The sequence below is a fragment of the Mustela putorius genome, unplaced genomic scaffold (assembly GCF_011764305.1).
Source record: "Mustela putorius furo isolate JIRA1106 unplaced genomic scaffold, ASM1176430v1.1 tig00004033_pilon_pilon_pilon, whole genome shotgun sequence".
Lineage (NCBI taxonomy): Eukaryota > Metazoa > Chordata > Mammalia > Carnivora > Mustelidae > Mustela > Mustela putorius.
In genome coordinates, this window is record NW_025422169.1 from 8131301 (window position 1) to 8155592 (window position 24292).

General features: G+C 51.5%; 1 protein-coding gene across 6 annotated transcripts in view; it reads left to right on the top strand.

Annotated features, from left to right (window-relative positions):
• The window catches only part of LARP4B (La ribonucleoprotein 4B), a 90053-nt gene extending 67062 nt beyond the window's left edge, over positions 1–22991 (top strand). For 5 of the 6 annotated variants that reach the window (XM_045072366.1, XM_045072365.1, XM_004757904.3 and 2 more), the window contains 10 exons: positions 752–862; positions 2237–2290; positions 2374–2583; positions 4993–5099; positions 5612–5863; positions 6826–6871; positions 15531–15695; positions 18003–18127; positions 18222–18330; positions 19470–22991. In XM_045072366.1, coding sequence (XP_044928301.1) covers positions 752–862; positions 2237–2290; positions 2374–2583; positions 4993–5099; positions 5612–5863; positions 6826–6871; positions 15531–15695; positions 18003–18127; positions 18222–18330; positions 19470–19742 — 1452 coding nt within the window. In that variant the 3' untranslated portion in view covers positions 19743–22991. The remainder of the gene's footprint in view (positions 1–751; positions 863–2236; positions 2291–2373; positions 2584–4992; positions 5100–5611; positions 5864–6825; positions 6872–15530; positions 15696–18002; positions 18128–18221; positions 18331–19469) is intronic. The other variant, XM_045072364.1, reaches the window with a different exon arrangement.
• The last annotated feature ends 1301 nt before the right edge of the window (positions 22992–24292 follow it).

Consider the following 24292-nt stretch of genomic DNA (forward strand, 5'->3'; position numbering starts at 1 on the left):
GCGTGTTAGCGCTGCCCCCCTGCTCCCCGGGGCTGTGAGGTTTTAAGCCATTTGATGGTGATGCCCCTTGGTGCCGCTCGCACGTCTCTTGAACAGAAGTTTCCTGAAGTGTCATTTCTTCACTTTTTCTCTTCTTCTGTCTTTACTTGTCAAACTTCCTAACTAACGGCTAATCCTACATTACCGCATTTTTCATTCCAGAAGTTCTTTTTGGATCTTTGTTTTTTCCTCTTCTGTGTCTCTCTTTAACATGCTCAGTCTTTACGTTTTTGAATATAGAATATATATCCCAGAGCTGCTTTAATATTCTTGCCTTTTTATTCTGTCGTCTGTATCACTTCTGGGTCTAATGTGATGGATTCTTTTTTTCTCCTTCAGGGCCCATTTTTCTGTTTCTTTGTGCGCCCAGTAGATTCTGAATGGATGCCAGGCATTTTGGATTTTACTTTATTGGGTACTAAGTGTTCGCGTGTTGTTTCCTGGAACTGGAGTTGAGCTTCATGTGAGGTTCCCTTTGACCTTCCAGGAGTGCTGTGAAGCAGAAGTAGGGCCCCGTGACTCCAGGGCGTGTCCGTGCCCACGCCAGAGCGGTGCCCTTCTGCACGCTGTGCCCGAGCGCCTGTGCGCCGGGAGTGTTCTCTGCTCTGCCTGGTGGGGGAGACGCACCCCCTGTCCCTGGGAGTCGTTTCTACTTGGTGAGGACACATGTGGCAGAGATGAGAGTAAATTTCTCCCTCTCTCTTTCCTGTAGGAAGTAGAAGCACTATTTAAAGGAGACAATTTACCGAAATTTATAAACTGTGAATTTGCCTATAACGATAATTGGTTTATTACGTTTGAAACTGAAGCTGACGCACAGCAGGTAAGCTGTCCCCCCACCCCTGTGTTACCCTTACCTCACAAGCCATACGTGGGGGGCACTACATTGGGGCCTGGAGATGACTTCTGTGTGGTGGTCCCAAGTCTGACTATAAAGCACAGGGGGATCAGGTTAGAGAGACTGAAGTAGGCTGTTGTGAAGACCATTGTGGGGCAGTGGAGCATGTGATGTTATTTCCCAAGGACGTGGAGCCCGTGAACATAACTTCTATTCTTTCATCTGGGTGACAGAAAGTTTTAATATTCAAAAAATGTTCTGGGAAATCTGAACGTCATTTTAAGTTTCACGAGGCATCACTGTGCGTGTCAGAGTTGGCAGAGGCCTTGGAGAAGCTCTGGGAGGACAGGGAAGGAGTGAAGACGCTCTCCCTGGCCTGAAAGAGGGGTCTTGATTGGGGGAAACATTAACGTGATTCGAGGAATGCCAGTACGGCGGACCCCTGAGCGACAGGGGAGTCACGGATGCTGACCCCATGCAGGGGGGACGCACCTCGAACTCTGGACGCCTCCCATCTGAACGGCTCGTACTCCACCGCCAGCTGCCCCGTGGGCTTACTGATAGCAGCAACATTTGGCACGTGTTTTGTGTGTTATTTGTGTTGTGTACTGTGTCCTCGTAATAAAGTAAGCTAGAGGAGAGAGGAGACTGAAGAAAATCACGGAGAGGAGAAAGTCCGTTCATAGTCCTGTCCTCTGTGTGTCCGCTGAAGCCTGCCCTTAAGTGGACCCTCGCAGTTCCGACTCCGGTTGTTCGGGGGGGAGCCGTGCGGGGGGAAGCGATGTGGGTGCTGCGGTGATCAGAAGAAACAGGCCTCTGAAGGACGCGCTTGACTGGGTTGGAGGGAGGGGGCCTAGGAGGGGCCGGGCGGGGGGAGCTGAGGGGAGTCCCGTCGGCGGAGCAGGCGCAGGGCCCCTCAGCAGCACGGGCCGGGGCGCGGCTGGGGGCAGCGCAGGCGGCGCGGAGCCTTCCCAGCTAAGGAGGGCACTTAGGAGAGGCGCAGGAGCTGCACCGGTACCGCCAGCAGAGTGTCTCCCTTTCTCCAACTGTGAATCCGCTTTCACATCAGGGTAACTGCTAGGGGCTCGGTGTCCTTAGCCTGTGGTCGTGGGAGGCTTTGGTGGTGTGTGTTAGCACTGACAGAATCGTACGTCATTCAGGAGAGTTTTTGCGAGAGGCTCCCTGGGTCTTAGAGGTTCTTTGAAGGAGTCTGTGACCGGAAGTGGATTAAGAATCAGTGTTCTGGGTCTTTGTCTGTCATACCTTACCTGTACCATTCCTGGCTCGAGGCATTGGGTTGTTAGTTCATTTGACTTACAGGATTAACATGGTGGCATTTTGGATGATTTTTGCCCTCAGGCTTACAAGTATCTACGAGAAGAAGTCAAAACTTTTCAAGGAAAACCAATTAAGGTAAGCAAGACCTTGGTTATACTTTCTTTACTTGCAGACCGGTTCTCGAGCACTCTGACAGAAATCTCTCTGTTCCCACATAGGCACGGATAAAAGCAAAGGCAATCGCTATAAACACATTTTTGCCAAAGAATGGATTTAGACCTCTGGACATGAGCCTTTACGCGCAGCAGCGCTACACAGCCTCCTTTTACTTGCCTCCGGTCTACAGCCCCCAGCAGCAGTTCCCCCTGTACAGCCTGATCGCCCCCCAGACGTGGTCGGCCACACACAGCTATCTCGACCCCCCCCTGGTGAGTCCTGTCGTTGCTTGGAGCTCGTGCAGCAGGACGCTGTGGACGCTGCACTGGGTGCTCGGGAGGGATGTTCTGGTAGCGAATCAGGGGCGTCGATGGTTTGCCAGCATAAAACAGACCTGAGTTCTTCGGTGGATTTAAACTTAATCAGGAGATCAGTATGCAGCGTCGTACCCGTAAAAAAAGCGTTTGGAGGCTCTACTATTGATCTCAGCCCAGTCCGCCTGCTCTCCCGTGTGGCGGCACCTTCCTACGCTGTGTCATCCCCAGGAACACACACAGCGTGGTCGGTCCGGGCTCTGGGAGGCCTGGGTCACTCCTGAGCGTGGGGCGGGTTGCAGCGAGAAGTGCTTTTGAGGAGGTGGAGGAAGGAGTTTCAGTAATCCCAGCAGCCGAGGACGAGTGGAAGGCCTGCGAGCTTTCCATCACACCAGCCCTAGAGCTGACCGGCCTGTGAAGTGGCGCCCGTCGCTTTCCTCCGGGGGCGCTGCTGGCCAGAGGGGAGAGGTCCGAGCGGTCAGGCGGACCCTGCCTCGGCGCTGCCGCGCGCTTGTGGAGCGTGGGCGTGAGAGGCAGCACTTGGCTGTTCGGCCCCGGCCCTCGGCCTCCCGTCCGAGACCGTGCGGATGGACGGACAGATGGACAGGTGTGCCTGGGGCTGCAGGGTGGCTTTCGTGGGCACCAGAGCGGGGCACTGGAGTGTGTGGAAGGTCGTGGTCGGAAAGCAGGAGGCCAGTCGATGACTGAGGATGTGGCTGTGGCGTGAGTAGGGCCAGTCGTGCGGCGCTCAGGTCAGGTGCGGGGCACGGGAGACGCCAGCGAGCCAGGCGGGGCCGCGGCCCCCCTTACCACTGGCAGTGGGAGGAGGGCGTTGGCTGAGGGAGGGCCGGAGAGGAGCGAGTCGCCGGAGCGCGGATGCTGCCTGTTCCCTGCTGCCGCGCCAAGATGTGTCCGTGGAGGGAGGCGGCCTGGGGAAGACAGCAGTGTCCGTCGGACACGCGGTCATTGACCAAGCGGGACTGAACACGGTGAAGCCTCAAACTTGGAGGTTGCCCGGGGTCCCGTCCTCCTCCGTTGAGCTTACAGCAGGGGTGTGAGGGAGGCGAGGCTGCAGGAGAGGGGGCGGCGTGTGCCGAGGCCCTGGCAGCGCTGGCATCGTGGGGGTCTCTGAGCTGACCCAGAGGCGGAGGCGGGGAACTGGGAGACAAAGCTGTTCGGCTTCTTACTGTGCCCTAAGCATGTGCTGTTGGCCTGTGGCTTACGGGATGAGAGGAGGGCAGACGGGGAGGGTCAGGAGGGTCCTCTCCGGCGCCGGCGCAGGCCTAGGACCCTGCGGTGGCAGAGGCAATTAGCAGACAGGTGCTGGTGTTGAGCCGCGTCTCTCTCTTCAGAGGGACTCCTCATAATGCTCTCCTTCTCTGAAATCTTTGTTGCTTGCTGTAAAAGCGTGCCGACAGCCATGGAGCTGATACAGGATGAGAGAACCTTCCGGGGGGATAAAGTCCTCAAATTCTTGTGTGGGAGAATTTCTCCCAAGGAAGCTAGCCGCCGTGGTTGTGCAGTTCAGCTCCTCTTAAGTCTCTGCTCTGACTTCTCTGATGGCACCCATATTGGGCTAGAGTAGGGGCCCTTGGCACCTGGGGTCAGCTGTCTGGCCACTTAGGAGGGTTCCTGTGGTCCTGGTTTGGGGGTGGGCACCTGCGACCTTGTGCTTGCTCGAAAGTGTGCTATGTTATTTTGAGCAGATGTGAACATACGGTGCCTGTGAATTCTCTGTGAGTCCTATTAAATTACTGGGTCAGGAGCTAATTTATTTTTTAAACTCTTGAGCACAGTCACGCAGATAGCAGGATAGTGTATGTAAAAGTACATCCAGGAAGGGATTTGGTGCGAGTGACCTTTGCATTGTTTATAATCTCAGAATCTGCTTCTGGTGTGATTGATCCGTTTTTAAATAGTCTGACTCTGGCGACTGTTCTCAAGCAGCCTATTGAGGTGGCTTACAAAGTTCCAAGGGTATCTTTCTGACCCTGAGTTTCCCCTGCTGCTTTTCCTTTTTCCTTTTTTTAAAAAATCAACTTCTGGTTCTCCACTGTCCTGAACATCCGTTTTCTGCCCCACTTGCCCTCGGCTCTAGCTTCCGAGTAGGTGTCAGTGGCTTCCTCGGCAGGCTGCTGTGACATCGCCCGAGTCGGCCCGGAAAAAGGTCTTGCCCCAGCCCGGCTCAGGAAATACGCTTTATTGGCAATGATCTATCACCATGTTCTTCTCAGCCTGGGAATATTTTCAGTATAAAATTGAATAAAATGTCGAGAAACAGCCCAGATAAGCAGAAGGTCTGCATGGTGTTCACCAGTTCCAGGTCTGTTTACGGCTTGTTGACTTGTTTGTTTTTAATGAATCTAGGTGACTCCGTTTCCAAATACTGGATTTATAAATGGGTTTACGTCTCCAACCTTCAAACCTGCAGCCTCTCCTCTGACTTCCCTCAGACAGTACCCTCCACGAAGCAGGCAAGTTGCATGAGTGGTCGAAGGGCGGTGGTTGTCTGGCGTTGGGGGTGACGGGTCCCTGCCGTGTGGTGTGCTCGAGGGCACAGCAAGACAGATGGCGTTAAACCAGGTGGTCCTCCCCACGTGCTCGAGTCACTTTGACTTAGTGAAGAAACGGCCTTGGCGATCTGTCGGGTTGTGTTTGTGCGAATCAGACTGCTTGAGGCACGACTTACATTTCGTGGGATGAATGAAGCCCTGAAACGTGTGCAGGGAGCCTGCAGATTGTCTGCACCTGTCTCTGCGGGCGTCCGCTTTTAACGTGGGCTGGGACACCGCTGCGCAGGACGTTGATACCTCACAGATTCGCGCTGGCAGACACGGTATGCCTGAGCTGTTTCTTCAGTAACATTTTCAAGATTTTTCTAAGTAGAGAGCACATTTGAGCCGGGACATTCCTATATTAGTAATCCCATTTTAGGATGCCACGATCCCATTATAACTGAATGAGCATGCAAACCTTTTGTTTACAGGAATCCTAGTAAATCTCATCTACGCCACGCCGTTCCCACCGCAGAGAGAGGAGCTGGGCTATTAGAAAGCCCTTCGATATTTAACTTCACCGCTGATCGGCTAATTAACGGTGTTCGAAGCCCGCAGACACGGCAGACAGGTCAGCCTAGAACACGGATACAGAACCCTCCGACCTACACCAAGAGGGAGGTTGGGTCTGGCCGAGTGGAGCAGAGCAGCGCGGAGTCGCCTCCTGGCTTAGGGAGAGGGAGGTGAGTCCTTCCGAGCTGCTGTCAGATAGCCGTGACCTGCCTTTCCTAATAAGTTCTTAGTATTTACAAGTTCCATCAATTTAGGCATGTTTTATAAATGTTATTTTCAAATACATCACGAGCACTCAGCTCGTTAGGCCATCTTGGGCAAGACTGCTTGTAGGTTTTCTGTAAAGGAAAGGAATTAGTCAAAATTACTTCTTTGAACTCCTGTCCAGCTCACACAGACAGTACCAGTGTACTCCGTTGGAATAACAAAGGGAAGAGTAAATGAAAACAGAAGTGTGGAATAGAATTAGCCTGCGGGCTACGAGGCCACAGAAGCCTGTCCAGGGCACGAGAACGGCGTGTGGCCTCCGGGCCTGCCAGGGCTTGGCCGCTCCGTCGGTGTTTGTTGCTTCAGTGCGGGACACGGTGCCGGTCCCAGACCTCTCGAGCCCTGTGCACACGGCTGGGAGCTGGCTGTCGCAGGTGCCTGGGGCTTGGAAACCTTAGTGCGGGCGGCGGCAGTGGACGGGGGCTGATGTGGTCATGTCCGGGCTGAGAGGGAGAGCAGGCCAGGCTGCTTTGGCGTCCTTCCACTTCGACGGTTAACCCGGCCCGTTTTCATTAGCAGTGCCTGACAGCTCACCTGCGGAGCTCGCTGTCTGATTTTATGGGTCTTGTCAGGGCAGCTGAATGGGCGGTCAGGTGTTTCTGTAACAAAATCCTAAATGTCCACTAGGAAAATTCTCTCAGTAAATGTTTTTCTTACTCTTTTTTTTTAAATCTCGACATCACTTTTAGTCTTTTACTACAAAATTTTTGTTTTGCTTATACTTCCTAAGGTTGGGATTTTACAATAAAAAGTCAACTGTAACCGATTACAGAGTAAGAAAGACTATGTGTGCGCTTACACGTGCTCAGTGAAAGACCTTTCAAGTGGGAAGAAGTTCACAGTGTTTTGCTTTCCTCTTCTCTAGGAAGAATTCCTTTGGCTACCGGAAGAAACGGGAGGAGAAGCTGACAGTGAGTACATCCAGCCCTTGACCCCGTATAAGACTTTAAACCCAATTTGTACTAAACAGACGTGTGATTTAACGGCATGATTGAAGGTTAAGTCATGTGGAGCTTTTCTCTACCGTGATGAGCGTCAGGCGATAACTACAGGCTGGTGGCGCATCTGTAGACATGCTGCTGGCCCCCGTGGCTGCAGAGTGTCGCCCCGTGGTGTCTCCATGCGCATGCGCTGTGTGGCAGGCAGCGCCGACCACCCAGTAGGCGCGCAGGGCGGTCTGTGCACACGTGGAGATGCGTTGTCTGTCTGGGTGACCGCGCAGTGCCAGTGAGAGTAACGGAACTTAACGGTTCTTGATAAGCAGAGTGGACTTCTAAGTGGGAATTAGTTCATTGGTATTTTTCGTTCAGAACATTTAACTTGTATCCCCTACACAGAAAGCGTTACTGCCAGAGCTCCGGGGGCGCTCAGTGGGTTGGTTACGTGTCTGCCTCCAGCTCGGGTCATGATTTCCAGGTCCTGGGATCGAGTCCTATATCGGGCTCCCTGCTCGGTGGGGAGCCTGCTACTCCCTCTCCCTCTCCTCCTGCTTTCGCCTCTTTCTGTCTCTTAAAGAGAAAGAAAGCAAGAAAGCATTACTGCCTTCTGTTGGAACTTACGTTTGGAACAAACCCAGGAATAAAGGGTGGCTCATGTGAGTGCTGAGTACCTGGGGCACGGCCACATTTGCTGGGGTTCTGTACGAGTTTCTCCCGTGGCTACGGCTTCTGCCCAGCTCTGGTGTGCAGGTGGAGCCGCTGTGTGTCCACACGTGGGAGGAAGGATGTAGACATCGACACTTGGAGGACTGGAGAGACGGAGTGAATTCTTGGTCCAGCCCCCCGAGCCAGTGGGTAGGTGCACTCCCATTGTAAAAGGTCTGTTTTCTCTGTCTTGAACTCAGAAAGTACGAATTAGTAGTTAGTAAAACACCCAGAATTCTACCTTGTTGGTTAGTTTAGTCTGGTTTTGGTGATTTTTATTGGCTGATTATAGTTGGAATTAATTCCTGTAACGTTTGGACTGGCAAGGCTAGCATCAGAGTAGGTCGTCAGTTAATAGTTACCTTAAGTGAATCGTTTTCCCTGGTTACTAAATTACATTTAGAGGTGACATTTCTTCCATTGCCATCTGCTACATTTTGTGTTCCTGACTCCCAGTGGTCGTGGCCACGTGGAAGGCCAGGCATGCGATGCAGGTGCTTTTCTTAAGGGGAATGCATTTGTGGTTGCATCGGGACAGTCTGGTGACTTCTGGAACTTAGAAATGGGCAATAGCGTGTGCTTGCTTGGCCCACCCAGGCTGTGGGACGAGGGCCACATTCGTACCTCACCTCAAGCCGTGCAAATCCTAAAAACTTTTTGAACGCTGCACTCAAGACGAGCCTTCACCTGTGGGCGCGGCCGCTCGGCAGCTCTGTGCCTCGGCATTGTCGCCTGCTCCTCTTGTTCCCCAGGACTCGGGGTTAGTAAACTTTTGTGAAGTTTGAATGCCTGGAAATGTGGTCTTCTGAAAACCTGGGTTCCCTTCAGAAAATGCAAATGTTGAAAGCCCCTGAGAAGTACTTGGCGACCACAGGTCTGGGCCTCACTCAGAGCCTTGCCGAGTCACCGAGGTTCCCGAAGCGTGGAGGGGCCTAGTGATCGTAAGTGCGGGCCTGCTTCTGAGGGCACATCGCCCACCGGAACCAGCTGAACCTCTGCTACCTGCACCGTGATAAAGGTGAGAAACAGGCAGGGACTCCGGAAAGACACGGTGGGGTTGATATTTTTAACTTCTTACTGCATTGTATTGGTTTATTGTTAAAAGTGTTCAGTTGCACTTAGTCGACCCAGAGTCGCTTCAGCGCGCAGCATAGTGATTCAGGACTGCCACGCGTCACCAGTGGGTCACGCGCACCAGCAGGTGCGCACTTCCTCCCCGTCACCTGTGTCCCCCATCCCCCGCCCCTCTCCCCTCTGGCAACCAGCAGTGTGTGCTCTACAGGGACGAGTCTGTGCCTTGGTTTCTCTCTTCCCCTTGCTCATCTGCTCTTTCTTCAGTTCTGCATATGCGTGAGATCAGATGGTACTGTCTGTCTTTGACTCACTTCACTTAGCGTAATACCCTCTAGGTCCATTCATGTCATTCCAAATGACAAGATTTTGTTCTTTTTGATGGCTGACTAATATTCCATTGTTACACACACACACACACACACACACACAGTTTGGCTGTTGTAAATAGCGCTGCTGTAAACGTCGGGGTGCATGCATCCCTTTGAATTAGTGTTTTTGTTTTCTTTGGGAAAATACGCAGTGTAATTGCTGGGTCAGAGGGTAGCTCTGTTTTTATGTTTCTGAGGAACCTCCATATTGTTCTCCAGAGCAGCTGCGCCACTTTGCATTCCCAGCAGCAGTGCACGGGGTTCCCCTTCCTCCGCACCCTTGTCAACACCTTCATTTTCTGACTTGTTAATTTTAGCCATTCTGACCACTGTGATGTTTTATCTCATTGTGGTTTTGATTTGCATTTCCTTGATGATGGGTGATGTGGAGCATCTTTTCATGTGTCTGTTCGCCATCCAGAGATCTCTGGAGAAATGTCTTCTGCCTGTTTTTTAATAGGAGTATTAATTTTGGGGTGTTGAGTTATAGAAGTTCTTGTAATTTTGGACACTAACACTTTATTAGATACATCACTTGCATGTAACTTCTCCCATTCTGAAAGTTGCCCTGCAGTTTGGTTGATTGTGTTTCCGTGCTGTGCAGAAAGTTTGTATCTTGATGAAGTCCCACTAGTTCATTTTTGCTTTTATTTCCCTTGCCTCTGGAGACTTACCAAGAAAGAAGTTGCTGCTGCCACGGTCAGAGAAATTACTGCCTGTATTCTCTTTAGGATTTTTATGGTTTCACGTGTCACATTGAGGTCTTTGAATTTATTTCTGTGTGTGGTAAGAAAATGGTCCAGTTTTATTCTTCTGCATGTGGCTGTCCAATTTTCCCAGCACCATCTGTTGAAGAGACGGTCTTGTTTCCGTTGGACATTCTTTCCTGTTTTGTCAAAGATGAGTTGATCGTAGAGTTGAGGGTCCATTTCTGGGCTCTCTGTTCTGTTCTACTGATTTATGCGTCTGTTTCTGTGCCAGAACCATCCTGTCTTTATGACCGCAGCTTTGTAATTCAGCGGGAAGTCCGGAATTGTGATGCTTCCAGCTTTATTTTCTTTTTCAAGATTGCTTTGCCCATTTGAGGTCTTGGGTGATTCCGTACAAATTTTAGGATCGTTTGTTCTAGCTCTGAGAAAAATGCTGTTGGTATTTTGGTAGGGGTTACATTCAACGTGCAGACGGCTTTAGGTCTTACAGACATTTTCACAACATCTCTTCTTTCAGTCCATGAACATGGAACACCTTTCCATTTCTTCATGTCCTCTTCAGTCTCTCTCATCAGCGTTTCACAGTTTGCAGAGTGCGCACGTCTTTCTCCCGCTTGGTCAGGCTTCTTTCTTCCCAGTATCTTACCTGGTTTTGGTGCAGTATTGAATGGGATTGATTCTTTAATTTCTCTTTGTGCTGCTTCATTATTGGTGTATAGATAAACAACAGATTTCTATACATGGATTTTGTAACCTGTGACTTGACTGAATTTATCAGTTCTAACAGTTTTTTTGGTGGAATCTTTCCAGTTTAAGGTGTGGGCCGTTATCTGAAAATAGTGGAGGTTTTGACTTCTTCCTTGGCGACCTGGATGACCTTCATTCCGTCCTTCCTTAAGATTTAATTATGAGAGAGACGGAGACCGTGAGAGAGTGGAGGTGGGGCGGAGAAAGAGAGAGCCTGATGGGGGCTTGATCCCAGGACCCTGGGATCATGACCTGAGCCGAAGGCAGACACTTAACTGACTGAGTCACTCAGGCGCCCCTGGACGACCTTTCGTTCTCTCTGTTGTCTGACCGCTGAGGCCAGGACTTGCAGTGCTGTCACAGATAACGGTGGTGAGAGCAGACGTCCTCTTGTGTGGCTGCCCATACAGGAAAGGCTCTCACCTCTTCCCCATTGAGGGTGCTGTGGGTTGTTCGTAGACGGCCTTTATCATATATGGAGGTATTTTCCCTCGGTACCTACTTTATTGGGGGGTTTTATCATGATTGGATGTTGCGCTTTGTCTGCATCTACGGAAATGATCGTGTGGTTTTTTATTTGTAAGCATTTTCTTTCTTGGACAAAGAGAACAGCGATAGAGGGAACACAAGCAGGGTCAGTGGGAGTGGGAGAAGCAGGCTTCCTGTGGAGCAGGGAGCCCGATGCGGGGCTCCATCCCAGGACCCTGGGATCATGACCTGAGCCGAAAGCAGAGGCTTAACCACTGAGCGGCCGAGGCGCCTGCTCACATATGATTTTTATCCTTTCTTTTATTAACGTGGTAAATCATGTTGATTGATTTGTGAATATTGAACCATGCTTGAAGGCAGGAATAAATTCCACTTGATTGTAGTGAATGATTTTTTAATGGGTTGTTGGATTTTGTTTGCTAGTATTTTATTGAGAATTGTTGCATCTATGTTCATCAGGGATAAGTATGCCTGAACTTCTCTCTTTTTTTATTTTTAGTGGAGTCTTTATCTGATTTTAAAATTAGGGTAATGCTGGTAGAATTCTCCCGGGAAGCCATTTGGCCCTGGACTTTTGTTTTTTGGGAGTTTTTGGATTACTTATTCGATTTCTTTGCCTGTTATTTGTCTGTTTAAATTTTCTGCTTTTTCTTATTTCAGTTTTTGTAGATTATAGGTTTCTAGGAGCTTATCTATGTCTAACAAGTTGCCCATTTTTTGGGCATGTAATTTTTTTTATAATATCCTCTTACTGCTTGTATTTCTGTGGTGTTGGCTGTTATTTCTTCTCTCTCATTTGTGATTTTATTTATTTTTGATAAGTCTTGCCAGGGGTTTATCAGTTTTATTCGTTTTTTCAAAGAACCAGTTCCTGGTTTCATTGATCTGTTCTGTTGTTTTCTTTAGTTTCTGTATCACTTTTTTCTGCTCTAATCTTTATTATTTCCTTCCTTTGGTTGGTTTCGGCTTTGTTGTTCTTTTTCTACCTCTTCTAGGTGTGAGATTGTTTATTTGAGATTTTTCTTGCTTCTTGACATAGGCCTGTGCTATATATATATACTTTGCTCCTAGAACAGCTTGTGCTGTGTCCCAAAGGTTTTGGAGCTTTGATTTTCGTTGTCGTTTGTTTCCCTTTGTTTTTTAATTTCTTATTTGACTTCCTGATTGACCCATTCATTGTTTAGTAGCATGTTGTTTAACCTTCAAATATTTGTGGTCTTTCAGATTTTTTCTTGTGGTTGACTTCAAGTTTCATAACCTTGCAGTCTGAAAAGATGCATGGTATGATCTGAGTCTTTTTTGTAGTTGTTGAGGCCTGCTTTGTGACCCAGTATGTGGTCTGTTCTAGAGAATGTCCCGTGTGCACTTGAAAAGAATGTGTACTCTGCTGTGTTAGAATGAAGTGTTCTAAATAGATCTGTTAAGTCCATCTGCTCCATTGTGTCATTCCAAGCCATTGTGTCCTTGTGGCTTTGCTGCTTACATGTTCTGTCCATTGCTGTGAGTGGGGTGTGGAAGTCCCCTACTCTTATTTGTGTTAACACCGATATGTTTATGTTTGTTATTAATAGGTTTATATATTTGGGTGCTCCCCTGTTGGGTGCATAAATACAATTTTTAGGTCTTTTTTTGTTGGATTGTCCCCTTTTCTATGGTACAGTGCCCTCCTGTTCTCTTTTTACAGTCTTTGGTTTATAATCTAGACTGTCTGTTGTAAGTCTTGCTACTCTGGTTTTCTTTGACAGCCGTGTACCTGGAAAAATGGTTCTCCATCCCCTCCCTTTCAATCTGGAGGTGTCTTTGGGTCAAAAATGAGTCATAGGCAGCCCATAGATGGATCTTAGTTTGTTTTTTTTTAATCTATTTTGAGGCTTTGTGTCTTTTGATTGGAGCATTTAGTCCATTTACGTACAGAGTGGTTGTTGATAGATCTATATTTAGTGCCATTTTATTACTGATTCCATTGTTTCTGGAGATTTTCTCTGATCATTTCCTGTCTTTGTCATTTTTGGTCTTTCTTTTCCCCTCAAAGAGTTACCTTAATACTTCTTGCAGGGCTGGTTTAGTGGTCATGAACTTCTTTAGGTTTTGTTGGTCTGGGAAACCCTTTGTGTCTCCTATTCTGAATGACAGCCTTGCTGGATCCAGTGTTCTTGGATGCAGGTTTTTCCCATTCAGCACAGTGACTATATCATGCCACTCCCTTGTGCTTTGCCAGGTTTCTGTTGCAGAATCTCCAGCTAACTTCACGGGTCTTCCTTTTTAAGTTCATGATTTGTGTTGGTGCTTTTAAGACATTTTCTTTATCACTATTTTTTGCAAGTTTAATTTACAGTATGTCTTGGTGTTGGCCTGCTTTTATTGATTTTGATGGGAGTTCTTTTTCTTTCTTCTGGATCCCAGCGTAGGGAAGTTTTCAGTTGTTACTTCCTCAAATAAACTTTCTGTCCCTTTTCTCTCTTCTTCTGGGACTCCTGTTGATAAGAACGTTACTGTGTTTGATGGGGTCACTGAGTTCCCCGAGTCTGTTCTTGTGTTCCTTATGTTCCACAATGCTTGCTTTCTTTTGTTCAATTTCATTACTTTCCATTACTTCATCTTCTAGGTCACTAATTTGTTCCTGTTTCCTCTGGCCTGCGGTTCATTGCATCAAGCCTGTTCTGTCTTGTGTATTGTGCTCATCACCTCTGGTCGATTGTTTTTTGTGTGTTTTTTATTTGTTTGTTTGTTTTTGCTCTTTTTTTCTCCCTGATGTCTTCTTCTCTCAAGCTCAGTGGGCATTTTTATGGTCATTATTTTAAGTTCTCTGTCAAGCATATTACTTACATTTTTTTGCTTCGATCTCTGGCTGTGGTCTTCCCTTATTCTGTGATTTGGGATGAGTTCCCTTAGGACACAGTGGGATTTTTGTCAACGTGGATCCTTTTTCATTCTTTAACCTGCTGTCTCTCGAGTGCTAACAGACTTTCCAGATTCTGCCTCTGTAGGGAATCCTCTTCCTGTTGGTGTAAGGTGCCGAGTAGTATTGGTCCTTTGAAGCTACCTGAGCCCCATGAAAGCCTTGTTTCCGGTCAGAGTAGCCTGCACCTCACCCAGATAACTGTCCCCCGCTGTCCCTTATCTTCTCCAAGGAACTGGATGCTCACAGTACGACTCTAGCTTGTTAAAGCAACTTGCTCTGATAATTTTTCAATAAAAATACATCCCTTGCTTCGGGATCTTGGGTTTATACATTACTCTTGGATATTTTTGTGAAGAAAACTCAAGAAGTCTGATAAAAATCTGTCCTCAAATACCATGTTTTTACATAGTGATTTTAAAGTATAGAGTGTTTAAATTAAGTAAGGTTTCAGGTAACTGAAGTCCCTTCCCCCTTCTTAAACTTTTTTTTTTTTAAAGAATTTATTTGACAGAGATCACAGGTAGGCGGAGAGGCAGGCAGAGAGGGTGGAGGGAAGCCGGCTCCCCACCTAGCAGAGAGCCTGATGCCGGGCTTGATCCCAGGACCCTGGGATCATGACCTGAGCCGAAGGCAAAGGCGTTAACTCACTGAGCCACCCAGGCACCCCCACCTTAAACTGTTTTTTTAAAGATTTTATTTATTTATTTGACAGGCAGAGATCACAAGTCGGCAGAGAGGCAGGCAGAGAGAGAGAGGGAAGCAGGCTCCCTGCTGAGCAGAGAGCCCGATGCGGGGCTCGATCCCAGGACCCCGGGATCATGACCTGAGCCGAAGGCAGAGGCTTTAACCCACTGAGCCACCCAGGCACCCCCACCTTAAACTGTTTTTTTTTTTTTAAGATTTTATTTATTTATTTGAGAGAGTGAGACAGCGAGCCGTCAGGAGAGGGGAGGAGGGGCAGAGGGAGAGGGAGAAGCAGACTCCCCACTGAGCAGAGGGCCGGATGGGGGAGTCGATACCAGGACCGTGGGATCATGACCTGAGGCGAAGGCAGATGCTTAAGTGACTGAGCCACCCAGGCCCCCCTTTTAAACTATTTTTTAATGGAAATCTTTGCTCTGAAGCTTATGTAAGAAACTTTACAGCGTGGCATTTTTTTGTTTCTTTCTTTTACTGTCTCCTCTGTAAGTCAGGTGACAGGCTCTGCGGAAATAACACGGTCCTTGTTGGGAGATGCATACGGTCCGTGGCCGCACTCAGGCCGCTGTGTGTTCAGCCGGGGTTGAATTCGCCTTCCTCACTTGTCCCTCTGCTGTCGGTGTGCTGTGCTCTGCTCAGCATGCTCGTGTGCCCCGGTCTGTGGCCCGGGAGCCGGACGGTCTCGGCATCCCAGAGAGGTAGCTCTGTCCAGCCGGCGGCAGCCTCAGGAGGGCTCAGCTTCCTAGCTGTGCTCCGGGTCGTTCCAGCTGCGTAATAAATGACCTTTGCTTAAATGACGACGTGCTGTGGTGGTGGGAGACGTCTGTTGTTCCCAGACGGGCGGAAGCCGGAACGCATCGCTCGCCTTGCTCTCGGGCCCCGGGGCGCAGTCCGGACAGTCCGCACTCCTGCAGCGTGACCGTGTTGTTCTCTTTCAGAGGAGTCAAACTCAGTCTCCAACGCCACCAAAGCCCCCGTCCCCGAGCTTCGAGTTAGGACTGTCCAACTTCCCTCCGTTGCCTGGGGCAGCAGGCCACCTGAAGACAGAGGACCTGTTTGAAAACAGGCTGTCTAGCTTGTTACTAGGGTCCTCGAAAGAAAGGGTAAGCTCCGGACCGCGGTGTGTGCCTGGTGCCGAGTCGGCGCAGGCGCTCTGCCGCACTCTTCCTGCGGGCCGTGCCGACGTGTGTGGGAGCTCCAGGGAAGGGGGTGGGCCAGAGGCTATGTGGGTGTGCACTGGCGGGGTCAGACTGGAACCCGTGACTAGACCTTCCCTGTTCATTCCCTTACTGCCCACCAAGGGCAGGTGTAGACCGGTGTCGCGTGCCACCCATACAGACGCTCCGTGTCCCCACAAGGTTCAGATCACACTTCTGTTGTTACTTAGGACGTGCCTTTAATTTACAAGTCCATAAAGTAAAACAGAAATCTAAGTTGCAACAGAAGGGGTAGACTTTTTAGTGATGCACGCCACGGCACGGGGCCTGGAGGCATCCTGCCGTAATTCTGTAATTCTGCTCGGCGGCTTTGGTCGGCTCTGCGACCACACTAGTTGCTCTCCCTCTTCTGTAAGCACCTGGTGAGCTACGTGAGCCAGAGACTGTGAGTCTGCAGTGCTCCTTCTGCCTTCTGCAGCAGCTCCCGAGGGACGGACGGTCTGTGCAGCTGCTGGGAGCGATGCATGGTGCCTGCGTGAGCTCTCTCCGGGGCAGAGGCGTGGGGCACCCAGCAAGCTGCCACAGTAACATGCGTCCTTGTGTGAGACTTCTGCCCGGTCAGTCGCAGTCCCCTCCTGCGCCCTGATGGAAGGCCTCTGGGTTGGGGCAGGTGCCGCCTTGCGGCTGCACCAGCCTGTGCAGATGTACCACCACAGAGCTCTTGCGTTACTAGCTCTGGGAACCGGAGGCTCAGGGTACCAGGGCTTCGGGGAGGGGTTCATCAAGCCCCGTGTCCAGTCCCCGTCATGCTGCCACGTGCTTACTGCTCTGGTCCTTAACCTTGGAGGAGGCGTGGACTGCAGGAGTCTGTGCGTGGCAGTAACCAGCACATGCTGCCCTTGGCATGTCTTGTGTGTTAAGTTTTAAACCTTCAGACCGTAGTCTCTGGGTTACAGCTGCCTTCTGCATCGATGTCAGTGTGAGCGCTGGAGGGACCTTGACTTCCAGCATTCCCCCTGGCCTTAACTCCCCTTGGTGGCGGGAACGGGAAGAGAACAGGCTGGCCTCCACCTGCTTCAAAAGCAGGAGCTGCAATGGTTCACATTTCGAGTCTCCGTGTAATTTTTTTTTTTTTTAAAGAAAGAAGGGCCACTTTAAACAGGTCTGAGCTGGATCCCACTGCCGGGGGACTCACAGCTTCTCCCCGAAGCCCCTCCAGCAGCTTTTTCCGTTGCCTTGGCGCTTACGTGTGGGAGGCGGCTGGAAGGGGCTTGGCAGCTTGCCCCCGAGGGGAGCGGGTCGCACACCGGCTGCTGTCTGCACGGCAGCGTAGCGAGGCCCCTGGAGTCGATGAAGCTTTACAGAAAGGAGGTGTTTTCCGCTCCCGCAGCAGAGCATGGACTCGTGAAGAGTCTGGTGCTTTGGGAGGCCCTGGTGCCGGGGCAGAGGGCCCAGACCGTGCATCCCGCTCGCCTTGCTCCCTCCAGGCGTTCTCTGCTCAGTCCGCCTCTGAACCTTTGGTCTCCTCGGAAAGGAGCATTGGAAGAAAGCACTGTTTGTGCTTGTGCGGACTTGCAGTGACACGGCCGTCACCCGGCCCTGGTGCACTGCCTGGAGCAAGTGCCGCGGGTGCTGCTCACGGCCATGTCCCACGGCCAAGGACAGGTTCCTGTCCAGGTTCCCAGCTTCCATTTCCACAGCTGTTCATACACCTGCTTCCAGGGGTGGGAGCTGTCGGTGCCTGCCACCCACCTTGAGGCACCCAAATTGATTTGTCTATATTGTCTATATTGAAGGGTTGATCTTTCGGGCTTTAGTTACGAGGAGCTGTGCGGAACTCGGTCGGGAGCTCCGCATGTAGCAGAGACTTGAAGACTCCTCATGTGCCGGCTGTGCCGGGCACTGGGGTGTTAGGGATAAGATGCCTTTGATACTTACAGCTTATGGGCGATGCAAGTGGAGCCCGAGGGGAGCCCGAGTCGCAGAAATGGTGAGGGGTCCGTGAGCCATGAGGGGGGCACTCTGGACGGGCGGGGCTCTCTTTCCTCCTCCTCTCTTTCCTCCTGCTGCTGTGTTTTCCAGCTGCCCCGCTTGGTCTAGGCCATGCTCTGACCCCGATGCCCCCCCACCGGCGGAAGGTGGGAAGGCTTGTCATTCAGACTAGGACCTTTGTTTGTGTGTCTGATTCACGGAGGGAGAAGTCTGAGGGCCGCGTCTCTTCCCAAGTTCAACTGTCCTCCTCCTGGTTTTCAGAGCCTAAACGCGGATGCAGGCACGAGCACGCTTCCCGCGGTGACCCCCAGAGAGCCCTTGGTGCCGGCTCCCTGTGCCGCGTCTGCAGCCTATGGGCGCTCCCCCTCCCCCGTCCGGCTGCCGGAGTAAGTACTGCCTTCTGCCGCGCTCGGCGCCCTCGGACTGCCCTTGCCTCTCATGGGTGAGCGTGAGAGTCACGCCTGTGGTGGCATTTTACAGGGATCCCAAGATGGTGGAGAAGCAGAGAGAAGCCTCGAGTGTGGACAGACTTCCTTCTGCCCTAACTGCAACGGCCAGTAAGTCGGTGCAGGTGAACGGCGCTGCCACGGTACGTGTCCCAGCCGCCCCAGCGGGGAGGGGCTCCTTTCCTGTGTCCACTGCTTTTCAGTGACCTCTGGCTTGCAGGGTTTTCACCTGTGTCGGTGCCGTGCTTTCCGCACCGAATACCTTGCGTGTGGCGGTCGACCTCCCACGGAGGGCGCCGGTTGTCACTGGTTGCCGCCCCCCTGGGGGCTGCTGCTCTCGCTGCTGGTTGAGTGAGGTTGTCTTTCGAAGTGTCAAGACCGCAGCCCCACGTGTTCCATGGATTCTTGTCACTTGGGCAAGTCTCCTCCCAAGGGATGTCGAGAAGGAGCCGCACCACCCCTGCCCGCCTGTTCTCCCCGCGGGGCGGCCCCATCCTGCCCACGGCCTCCCCTCCAGCTCCTCTGCCTGCCTCCTTCCCCCTTGGTGCACCCGGCCTTTTTTATTTCTGATTTGGGGAACTTTTATCAGTTAGATTTGGGAGTTAAAGCCCAGCTATAAGGTTGCATCTTGAAAGGAAACGTTAATAGATTACAGTTACTTTTAAGTTAGTACATGGCTTATGGAGGTGAGACAGTTCTAAGTTTCTCTTCTGTGACTTGGCTTTCAAGCTTCCACTTACCTGAAAAATTAACTTGTTAAAAAGTTTTTTAACTCTGTCTTCACCTTTCCTGAATCCACACCACCAGCCTCTGGTTTGAAATGGGCACAGACATTATTTGAATCTCCTTGGTCAATGATGGGCAGCGTGGTTTTCGGGGGTTCCAGGAAGCCCATGCTGTGCAAAGTGACGGTGTTTGCACGGACCCGTGGGCAGGGAGAGTAGATGCTGCTTCTGGCTCTTTCCAGAGGCACCTTTTCTCACACCTTTTAGGCTTCCGTGTGACTCAGGAGGGCACAGAGGTCGGCACTGTATATCTCAGGACTGTTTCTGGTTTTACCCATTTTTATGAGATGTTCCTAGAGAGTGTCTCAGAGAGAACCTTGTGCTGAAGGGGAAACAAAACCTATTGAAATTCATGAACTTTTACCAGTGATAGCACTTCCGAGTGTGGAATCGAGCACCTGCTGAAAACTTGGTTCACTTAGCAGGAGCGAACTTACTCTCACACATGTGGAGGTGTCCTTTTGTGTACGTAACCCCAGCATTGCGTCTGTTCCCAGGAATTGCGAAAACCCAGCTACGCGGAGATTTGTCAGAGGACGAGTAGAGAGCCTCCGTCTTCCCCGTCGCAGCCGCCGAAAGAACAGAAGCCCAACGCCGTCGGCTGCGGGAAGGAAGAAAAGAAGCTCGCCGAGAGAGAGCCCCCCGCCCCCAAGTCCAACCCGGGACCACCCAAAGACCAGAGGAGGCCGCCAGGCCGCCGGCCCTCGCCCCCGGCCGCCGGGAAGCGTCCACACAGAGAACAGAGCACCCCTCCCAAGTCCCCTCAGTGAGCGCCGAGGTCTGGGAGGGCTGTGAGGAGCTGGGGTCGCCACAACGAAGCACTGCCCCCCTCGGGGCCAAGAATGAGCCGCTGGTTAGGGGCTTGCAGCGTAGACAAGGCCGGTGAGGTGCCTGCAAGTGGTTTTTCTTCCATGAGTCAGATTTCCCCCCTCTTGAAAAAAATCTATTTTTCAGGATTTAATTAATATAAACCTTATTTTAGGTTGGTGCTTAACTGGAGGTGATGCATAAGTCTGATTTTTTTCAGGATAGAAAATGCATTTATCCTAACAAATTGATATTTTTATTAAGCCTCCATGTGGCTATGAATGCAAGCTATATATAGTGAGTTTTTCTAAATTAAGCGGAACTATGCTACTTCTTTTTTTAAAATAACTGGTTAGCAAGTGCATTCCTCTGCGATGTCCAGACCGATGCGTGGGCTGAGGACGGCCGGGATGGAGGTTGGAGGTGACACGGTCCGTGTGGCCCGGAGAAGAGATGGGGTCCGGTCGCGCCCTCGCTGGCATGGGAGTTGTACTTCATTCAGAACCTTAGCAAGTGACGCTAGTGTTTTTGTTTTTGTTTTTGTTTTTAAAAAAGTATAGCCCGTTTTTGATCTACTGGGCGAGATACACCCAAGAGAGCCCTGAAACCTTGAGTTTTGATGTGCTGCAAGCAAGTAACCAGCCGCTCACTCCTGGCTCACATGGCTGTTGTGTAAGATAGAGTCAAAGCACATTGTGAATAGAACTGAAATGAAAACATAAACCTGGTTGCCCACTGACGTGTCCCCGCGAAAATGTGCCCTGATGTTGTCTTGCTCATGGGAGCTGCGGGGTGGGCGTGGGTGCCGGCGTGGCTCCCGCGTCTGTCCCCTGTTAGCCGGCTCCGTGGGCGCCTTCCTGGACCTCCGCGGCGGCACACAGTGGAAGTGTTCCTTAAGTCGTGAGAGAGCGGTGTCTGTGGTGCCCTTGGCGGCGAGGCTCGCCGTTCCTCCGAGATGAGGGTCTCCGTGACCCTCTGGAAGTGCTGCGCTCAACACCACGCATGCACTCACGCTAGCAGTTCATAATAAAGTTAAATATAAATTATTTTGTTTTAAAATGCCTAAATTTTTTCTTGAAGTATTCTGAGCAGCAGACATTAAAACATTTCCTGCTAAATGTAACCATACAGTTTATTCTACAGAAAGTTATTTAACAAGACTGAGGGTTCTTTTTAAAACATTATTTCCATCCAATATTTAAAGACTTGAATTTTATTTAAACTTGAAAATGACTTTGCCTTAACTTTTGTATAAGACAGCTTAGAGTTGGTGGAGACTGGCCCCTGGGTTGGCGCGAGTGGGTCACAGAGCCGCTCGGTTGGGTGGGGCTGCCGCCGCGGGTGTCGCTGAGCGCACGCTCTGTAGCACAGGGCCTGGCAGTGGCGTCTGTCATAGACCCGAAGATCTTCAACAGTTGACCCTTTTCAGATGGTTGGGAAATCCTGTAAATGCAGATGGTCAATGCTGTATTACATACGTGCACCTGGGAGTGTGTGCTTTGCTTGTACAGTTGTAAATAATCAGAACATATTAAAAAGGTACCCTACAGAGAAAAATCTGATAAAAATTATTGATATATTATAAATGTTGCTATTGAGCTGGATGTAGATAAACTAAATGTTGTGGTTTGAATATTATTTTAATTTGTTGAGGTGTTTTTCTTTTTCTCTGATGCTGGTCTGTTGGTCTGATTCTGCCTCTTTGCTGCTGCAGAAGGGAAATGGAAAGTCCCAGCAAAGCCTTCCGACGTTTTCCTGCTCTTCTCACAAGTCTGTAAATACGCACTAATCATAGCTAATGTGAAAGCAGAATGTAGGAAGCAGAAACTGGCAGGGGCTTCAGGAGACGGTAAAGATAATCTACTTAAAATCAGAACGAGCACAGTTCGCCCTGCCAGAGGGGCGCCCGCCCCGGTGCGCGGGACCGTCTCCTCAGAGAAGCCGTCAGGACTCGAGTGCCCGCAGCACACCGTGCTAGCATGAGAGGAGCGAGGGGGTTTCTTTTTCTGTAGGCGAGGGATTGCGGACTTAAGAAATCAGGAATTACTTGACCTCTGACGCCCCGACTCCCACGAGTGCTGTAAGGAGAGCTGGAAAGGTGAGGCCCAAGATGTCCTGCCTGCGGTGGTCTTTGCCGGCGGAGGGAGCGGACGCAGTCTGCCTCCGTCCCTCACCCCCCGTCCGCAGACCCCGTGGAGCTGACACTGCTAGCGCCAGCTGTAGCCGTCCCCCGCAGGCAGGGTGAAGGTGGCCAGTAGTGACAGCCAGCGGGGCCCGACCAGGCCCCGGGGGCGGCTGGTGCGCGGGAGCGGCGTGGCCTGGCGGTCCGGCCCCGCGCTGCTGCCCCGCGGCCCCGCCGGTGGCGTCCAGGGTCGCGGCTCGCCTGCGGGGGTGTTTATAGCGCCCTTCCCAGTGAAGCCAAGATGATCCGCGAAGTAGCTGCGTCTCGTGTCTGCGCACCAGCGTTCAGAGCACGGGGGACTTTCCGCTCACGGAAGGGCGGCCCTGCTAGAGGAGGCTGGGAGACGGCGGCGGCCAGCGGTTGGAGGCGCTTGTCCGTCTGTAGAAGCAGAAGTCTTTGCTTTCCCCGCAGCGTCTCAGGGCGAGGAGTCAGAGAGACAGCACTCACAAATGACATGTAACTTGTGAAATCGTGTGGGGACACTTGCAATTTGGAAATAGAGGGAGGAGAATCTCGCCCCGTTTCACCAGACATGAATTTCCGTAGAGTAGTTGCTTTTTAAGAGTTGGGGTCCCGATGTTCCTGGTGTGGCCCGCCGGTCCCCGCATCACTGACTGTCACTAGCGGGCAGCAGTGGACGCTTCAGGTGGCTGAGTCGGCCAGGGTCGCGCGGTTTGCACGTACGAGCTGGTTCGGCGTGCTGCCAGAGCCGCGGGTGAGAAGGTGCGCGTCTGCGCCTGCCGCCAGCGGCTGTGGTCGCGGCTCGTGCGCCTGGGGGCCTGTCCCCTGGAGCGGCAGACAATCCAAGCCGGAGGTGGGGCCGGCAGCCGCCAGGCCACGGAGCGGGACGTAATCCGGAAGCTTTCTGGAGGGCCTTTGTTTCTGTTCTACTTCTTTTCATTAAGACTGGAATCAAGCTTACGTGTAAACTATTGATAATTTAAGTTTCCTTTTGTGTCATTCAGTGTAAAACTGTCTAATTTGGAAAAAAATGTAGGTTATGAAAAATAAAGATTTAGGCACTGTTCAATTTTCTTTTGATTTTTTTAAATTAAAAATTCCTTCAAGAATACATCTTTTTAAAAAATAATTCTTGTCTCTTCCCGTCATGTACATGAGAATGGAAAGTGGTTGCCTCCCAGCCGGTGTGGGATTGTCGCGGCTTCTCGCACACTCCGAGCGTGAGCTGCCGCGAGGGGCCCCGGGTGGCGTGCGGCCTGAGGCGTTCCGGGGAGCCCTGCACGGAGTCCGGGTTTGACCACGGAGCGGAGGGTCCCCGTGTTGGGGTCTTGCACGGCTTGCGTGAAACGGCCCGTCTCTTGTGCGATGTTCCCACAGAGGCCCTTGGGGAGGGGCTTTTGTGGTTTTTGGGGCAGACGGAGCCTCGGAAACAAGGTCACCGACTCTCCGCCCAGGGCTGCAGGCGGGTGCACGGCCCGGAGGTGGCTGAGTTGGGGCGCGCACGGGTGGGCTGCGTAGATGGCGCTGGACTGCTCGCCCTCATCTGAGCGGTTTCCTTTTCCCGTTTCTTCCTGCGGGGTTGTCGCGCTCACGCTGACGTGTTGCTGCTCTGTTCCGCTGCTGTTGCGTGTGTTACAGATGCTTCCCTCGACCCCCGCCAGCTGTCTTGTCTTCTTACCTTACAGTTCCTGATTCTCATTCTCCTCTGTGGTCCTAGCGTCTTGGTCATGTTTATGAAGGATTTTCCTCCTCTGTAGGCGTAAGATCATGTGTGTGCGTGCGAGTGCGTGTGCGTGCGAGCGCGTGTGCGCGCGTTCAGTCCACCTGGGACCGCCGGCCGTGCGTGCGCGTGTGGTCTGGGTCACGGCCGCGTTCTCCCTGGGCCGTACGGAGACTGTCTTTTCTCTGTGTCCCTCGTTTCTTCTCCGTGATGTGTGCTGCCACCCGTGGTGCCTGCAGAGTCCCCACAGACGTGTGCGTGTTGTCTGGGCGCCCCGTCCTTTACCGTCCATAGTTCGGTCTCTGCTGACACCGTAGGCTTCCGCTCAGCCCGTCACTAGGAGCTTCTTTGACGGAACTCCCCGCAGCCGTCGTTCAGTGTGCGTCCCGAAGGCAGGGACTGAGCCCAGCCCACTCGCCTCTGTATCCCCGGTTCGGAGTACACTGTTTGCCGCGTGGCTGGGCTCAGTAACTGTTTGTCAGGTTGATGGGATACCGGGTACGTATTCTTTTTAGCACAGCACGGGCCTAGAGAATTCGAAAGAACTGGGCAGATGCTTTGCTGCTTCCAGGCGACCATCCAAAACTCTGGCTTGACGTGACAGTCACACATCAGGATCGGCTGATGAAGGCTCGGTGTGGCGGCTCTGC